Raw genomic sequence first — 6,441 nt, 5'->3', positions numbered from 1 at the left:
AATTAAAGGAATGTATGTATGTTGATGGATAATCACAGACTGGAATATGCCAACTTTTAATCAACACTATTTCGAAAAACCTTTTTTCAAATGCTATAAATATCGAACAAGACTTGTAGAGATTTGTACTTGCCAAAGAGCGTTTTGTGGAATCAATCATGTTATTTTGGGTAGTTACAAAGAACACTGATATAGGAAAACGGGTCAATTTGACCCGAGGACAACATGAGGGTTAAGAGAATAAAGACAAACGGTTATCATGGGACAGCCCCATACTTCCCCGGTTGTGTCCGATAATGGACGCTGGGTCGTTAAGGCCAGTGTTGTGTTGACGGTGCACTGGCCCTTTAAGACAGCGCGTGTTTCCATTGGCACGGTGACGTCAGAGCACGAAGGACTCCAGCCTATCCTCTCTAAACAGTGAAGGCAATGGTCCTGGCAGAGAGTCCTGCTTTCGGAGGGAGACTTTTCCACTGCACTAAAGCTAGGAAAACACTATTCGCTGAAATGAACTAGAGCCCTCGGGCACTCGCCGTGGATTAAACGGGAACTTTTACGATGGCTGTGAACGTGAAAAAGTAGCACGAGACAGAGCACGCTAGCCGCCGCCGCCGCCAACGGACCTTCTACTGCAACTCCTAGTAGATGCACGGCCACTGCTGAAAAATATGCTCCAGCCGAGCCGCCTCAACCCCGGCTTCAGTGGCAAATTACCAGTGTTATAACCAGTTTCGTGAGACATTCGCCGGCGTCTATTTGTCCCCCCCCCCCCCCCCGCTTCTTACCTACAAAGTCCGCAGTACAAGTCCCCGACCCACCTGCGAAGGTGAATTATGGCAGGGAAGCTGACAGCAACGCAAGGCACAGGAATACTGCTGGTGACAGCCAACGTTGGATCTCTGTTCGAGGATGTGAGTTTCCCCGTCGATACACGTTGTCTGTCAGTGATGTTTTTACTCGCCGCTGCTGTGTCCGTACTTCTTTTTCCACACTGCCAACTCCATCTTCATGTTATGCTAAATAACGTCTCAGCTCGTCACGACTCGTGTTCGTCAAGGCGCGTGCGGTTATACTATGATAAACACATGGGCCTGACATACCCATGAAAACACATGCTAGCTCTATGTGTTAAGGGTTATGTATTCTAAATGCAGTGGCCCTATTTTTTCTCTCATGGTGTCTGTCTGTTATGTGTGAATGACAATGTAAAGATGTGGATATTGATCATTGCGTGTACCATAATACTGATTTGTGTTGCCATGGCTATAATGGTTATTATATATGTACTATGATCCAACCTGTAACTTAGACTTGCACGAACCTTTGCAGACAACACCCACTTTCTTGGTCCGATGTGAATCAGTGTGTTCATAACAGCAAGTAAAACCAAACTTATGTAAGTTTAAATAGTTTCTTTTTAGGAAGCAGAAACCATATACCGCTTTAAAACTGTAATACAATCTCACTGATATTTGTAGTTGCTTAATAGTCCTGTGGTGTCACTGGAGGCTGCTGTATTTACACCTTCTAGTTTTTCGTTCATGTCAGGGCTTCCCTGCAGTGTCTTAGTTAAACAAGAAGTAGGGTATTTCCTAGAGTAGCCTAGAAGTGTTTTGAGTAACAGATGCCACTTGAGATTGTAGACTCAGCAACATTCTACGTGCATCATTAAAAAAACCAACTGTATTCAAATATTCACTTCAAATAATGCCACTCTGCTTGGCCGAAGAAAGCAAAAGCACGCTCTGCGTGCAAATAGGTGTCAGGCCACCTAAAGGCCTTTTTACAGGAGCCGAAGCTGAGCTGGCGTGCCCAAATGTGACGTCATGAGAGCGCCATAACTGTTTTACGGTGGTCGCCGAGACTAGTGGCAGTCTTCTCCTGAACAGAGGTGGCGCTGACGAGCGAAGGCTAGCGACTTTTGCTATTTCTACGGACAAGAAAAAAAGGTAAACAGCGGCAGAACTGGCGGCAGCGCTGCCGTCAGTGCTTCAATTCGATGACCTACTACACGCCCCCTGCACGCGCACTCAAAATCCTGGCGCGCCAGCGAGATCCACATTACATTTTGATGTCACATTGGAACCCGCAACCTCGGGTGCGGCTAGGCTAGGATACCGGATGCTTAAGGAATGGCCGTGTGGTTTGGTGATTGATATACATGGCTGTTGTTATCATGTATTTGGACTCCTAGCTAGTCCTATCAGGCTGTAACTTGGCTCCTAATGGCACTACATTATGGTGGAAAGTGTTTGGGCTCAATTAAATGCAAGTTCAAACAGTTTGTGTCACTTTCAGTGTTGTGTCAATAGAGAGTCCTCCTCTTTCTCCAGCCTGCTACCCATGTGAAGAGCTGATCCCAAACATGAGGGACGAGGTCTCCCTCACTAGAGCAAGCCTATTAATAGCCTTTTTTTTTTTTCCTTCTCTCAACCAGACTTGTAACAGAGGGAGCCAAAACGCACATTAGAGCATGTTTCCTTTCTATGAATGTGTGTGTGGGGCTATCTGTAGTCCGCAGTGTGTTAGCACCCCTTATGATGCACGTGAGTTCAATGGAGTCTTTGTGGACTGCTTGTAATGCTTTTTCCACTACTAGTTTCATTGTAGACAATTCTGTGTCATAGCCTGATCCTGATCCTATATAAGATACAATATAAAATGAATCCATCCTTTTAAAGTTGAAGGTATATTCCAATATCATCTCATAGAGTTTGAGCTCTAGATTGAAAATATGCTATTTGCTCACTGCAACGCAGATTACACGGCTGCGGACTCCTGTGTTTACAGCCGTAACACATGTAAGCACACTCTTAAAAGCCTTAGCATGGTGTTTTTGAACAAATCGATTTGAGTTGATTGGTAAGTTTAAGATCAGCTGACGTTGGCCGTGTTATCATAGGCTCTAAGCCTCTGGGAGTTGGGACTATCAGGTTTAAGTTTCAGCAAGAATGAAGAAGAGCACAATGGACACAAGTCTATTCTGTAGTTTCTGAAACTGGCTGCCTTGTGGGAAAGTAAGTTGTTGTAAATGTAGTTTCTGAGCTGGTATGGGTACTTTGGATTAAACGGAAGTCCGGGAAGAAATGGCACAAACGAGCGTATTTCTGTGTACTTTAAAAACGCATGCTTTTAATGAGAAAACAAACAGCGAAGCATATGCATCACTTTGCTTGTTTGTCCCTCTCTTAAGTTTGATCAAACATTATTTATTTTTTAAAGATTCATTGTGATTCAAAGTGAACTTTTCTGTCAAGTGGCCAAGCTCCCACAGAATAAAGCTCAGTAGCGTCAGACCACAAACATACAATGGTATGGTGGATTTATAAACCGCATCACAGCTGCGTGTCTGTAGCTTTGTGTCCATCCACACGTTTTTATCGGAATTAAGTGATCTTGAATAAAATTGGCTTGTGGAAAGAGTAAAATTCGAATATCAATTTCATGAATATCGATTCAAAAGAATTACGTTCGGTCTCATCTGATTTTTATCTTGATCAATATAGGGATTGTGCGATGAACGCTGATGGAAAGGTTATTTGCTGAATGAATAATGAAATGTGATTAAGTTTTAGGTCATTTTATGGTTGCAACCCACCACAAAATGAAGAAAAATAAGTTTTAGTTCATTTCCGCTCAGTATTTCCTTTCTGTCCGCACACATGGGGGGGCAACAAAGACAGATGGACGTGGACGGACAAGGAGACAAGAGACTTTCTGAATTTAATTTATCAGGAACTAGCAAAGGAAATGGCCGACAAAGGTTAGGACAAGCCGTGGGACGTCCTCCGGAGTCAATGGAAGTCGCTCAAACGGCGAGACATGTCTCAAAAAAGAGTCTCTCAGCGGAGCCGGAGGGACAATAAAAGCCAAGTCGCATCTGCATCGTCATAGCGATGTGTTTATAGCGTCGTCGTTTCCTTATTATAGCTCGATATGTCGCTATCAGCTGGCACCTAAGCACTATCACAACTTGCGTTGGTAGATTGCGCGATCCATTTTGTCTAGAAACACTTAGTCCGCAAAAGTTAGCTTAAATGTTGTGCGATTCAGTGGGAAAATGAATGGAAACCCCTTAAAATGTCTAAAATCAATTTGATGGCAGAACAGCATGTGACGTCATTACCACAGGTTTTATAAAGCTGTTGGATGGAAACACGCTTTCACCAGCTGTACGAGTTTTTTTTACCGAATTTAAGATAATTGGATTGAAAAGTGGATGGAAACTTAGCTAATGTCTGCAAACTGTGTACTGTAGGTGGGCCGACAGGAACAGGACCCCTAACTCCGCCAGTCGTAGTCCTTCAACCGTTAAGTCACACAGTACTGTTGTTCCAGTTAAATGTCCAGGTTTGCCTTTTTTAACACTTCTATTCCTATTCTTCCCGGGACTTTCCCTAACACTATTACTTATTCATATAGAATGTAATCTCTTATTTATCATCAAAACAACAAAAGACAAACAGCCATCCTGCAATTTAGGTCATTTTCCATTGTTGGCCCTCTGAGCCGTCCTCTGGATCTCATTATCACAGCAAAGGTTGGTTTGTTTAAAACAGCCATCAAGAGTTAGCCATTATTTGTTGAGTTTCACATTGCTTACTTTCTGTTTCTAAGGTAACTCCTCTTTACACTTGCCCCCCCAACTGGAAAATCTGATTTCAGCTAGAAGTTTTCGGTCCTTTATACCGCCGCATTTATAAGGGCAACTTGATTATATAAAGCAGCATGCCACCACTCAGATGTACCTGTACTTGTGAAACACCAAACATGATAGATTACACCGAATTCCCCTTTCTTTCTAGTCCTAATTCCTTTATTTTCATCCAAACCTGTCTCCTCTGTCTAAATAATTACATTTAGTCTCTACCCTGTTTCTATCCTGCGTCCCAAGTGTTGCTGGTCTTTTGCTGGACAGTACTTTAAGTTTCAAATGTTCGAGTGCTAATGTTTAGACTCCATCGTGTGTACTGCCACTGTCGAAAACACATTTTCGTAATCTACGTTGAGCAAAGAATGTTACATGTTGACCTTGTGCTGAGACGAAACCACAGAACCTCAAGAGGTGGTCTCATTATCTGGTCCCACCAGACCACTGGTGGGACCTGGTCACTGCAATGCAGGATTTCTGATCCATTTCTGATGCTGGATGCCAGCTAGACTTTGGAAATCCAGGGTTTCCTGAACTCATCGCAATAGCCCTTGTAAATTTTGTGACTGGCTGAAGAATACTGACTAACGCATGGTACAGTAAGTCTTTCTTATTACCCTAACTTGACCTGACTGTTGAATTCAGTAAGTGCTACGGCAGCTTAAATTGACAAAAGCAACGTTAATGTGTTGGGAAATTTTTATGGGGATCACTCAGAGATCACTTCATATACTGTAGAGACATTGGTGATTCTTGTGTTCAAAAGTGTGTCTCGTTAGGGTTGTATTGGTTGTGAAAATGTGAAGGGATTAAGTTATGGCTGGGCAATATGGAGAAAATCAGATATCGCAATATTCTTGTCCTTATACCCTGATGTCGATTTTGTGGCGATATTATGGGGTTGACAATTGGTGCTTTAACAAAATATTTTTTACAATGAGAATTAAGATAAATAATCTTTAGTAATGGAAATATTATCACCAAGTGGGTAAAGGTAAAAATATTAGAACAGCTAGTCTGGAATCACAGAAAATTACACCTCTTTACTGTAAAACCAGGAAAAGAAATTTAAGACGATATCTAGTCTCATATCACAATATCAATATAATATCGAGATTTTGCCCAGCCCTAGATTAAATGCAATTAAAAAAAAAATCTCATCAGGGTCAGTTTGGGTCATTACCAGGGGTGGGAATCCCCAGAGGCCTCACGATACCAAATCTTCACGATACTTATGTCAGGATACAATATGATTGCGATTATAAACATATTGCAATATTCTGCAATACATTGCAATTGTATTATTTTATTATTTATTCCCACTTTCAAATGATTTCCCCAAAAAGAAACGTTGTCAACATCTGTTTCATCTAAAAAGATACATTGTTCATTATTTTATTGGTGCAAAATGGGATTTTCAAGCAGACAAACTGACCAACACATATATAATAATAGATTGATACTAGGCTTCCGTTGTCACTGAATATATTGCGATACGATGCTGTATTGATTCCCCCCCCCCCACCCCTAGTTATTACCCTCAAATGCACTCAAATGCAGGAAGTGGTCATTGTTGAGCCATCACATGAAAATAGGCTAAAAGAGAGTAAAGGGAGTGAGCATGTGAGTGCACAAATGAGTGAATGAATAAATAATAGCTTTCTTAACCTTCCTATGGTGTTAGGGTCCCGACGGACCCGTTTTGAGTTTTAATGCATAAAAGCACTTCATACATTTGTTTTTTGAGTTGAAACTTTTTGACTTTGTCAGGGACTTCCATTTAAACAAAG

General features: G+C 41.8%; 1 protein-coding gene across 2 annotated transcripts in view; it reads left to right on the top strand.

Annotated features, from left to right (window-relative positions):
- The first annotated feature begins 397 nt into the window (after positions 1-397).
- Positions 398-6,441, top strand: part of LOC117960395 (inositol polyphosphate-5-phosphatase A) — a 151,008-nt gene continuing 144,964 nt past the window's right edge. Inside the window, exon 1 of one of the 2 annotated variants that reach the window (XM_034898273.1) lies at positions 398-911. In XM_034898273.1, coding sequence (XP_034754164.1) covers positions 834-911 — 78 coding nt within the window. In that variant the 5' untranslated portion in view covers positions 398-833. The remainder of the gene's footprint in view (positions 912-6,441) is intronic. The other variant, XM_034898274.1, reaches the window with a different exon arrangement.

Source organism: Etheostoma cragini, chromosome 17, assembly GCF_013103735.1.
Source record: "Etheostoma cragini isolate CJK2018 chromosome 17, CSU_Ecrag_1.0, whole genome shotgun sequence".
Classification (NCBI taxonomy): Eukaryota; Metazoa; Chordata; class Actinopteri; order Perciformes; family Percidae; genus Etheostoma; species Etheostoma cragini.
Note: the sequence above shows the minus strand (reverse complement) of the source record. Positions and strands in the feature narration are given on the sequence as shown.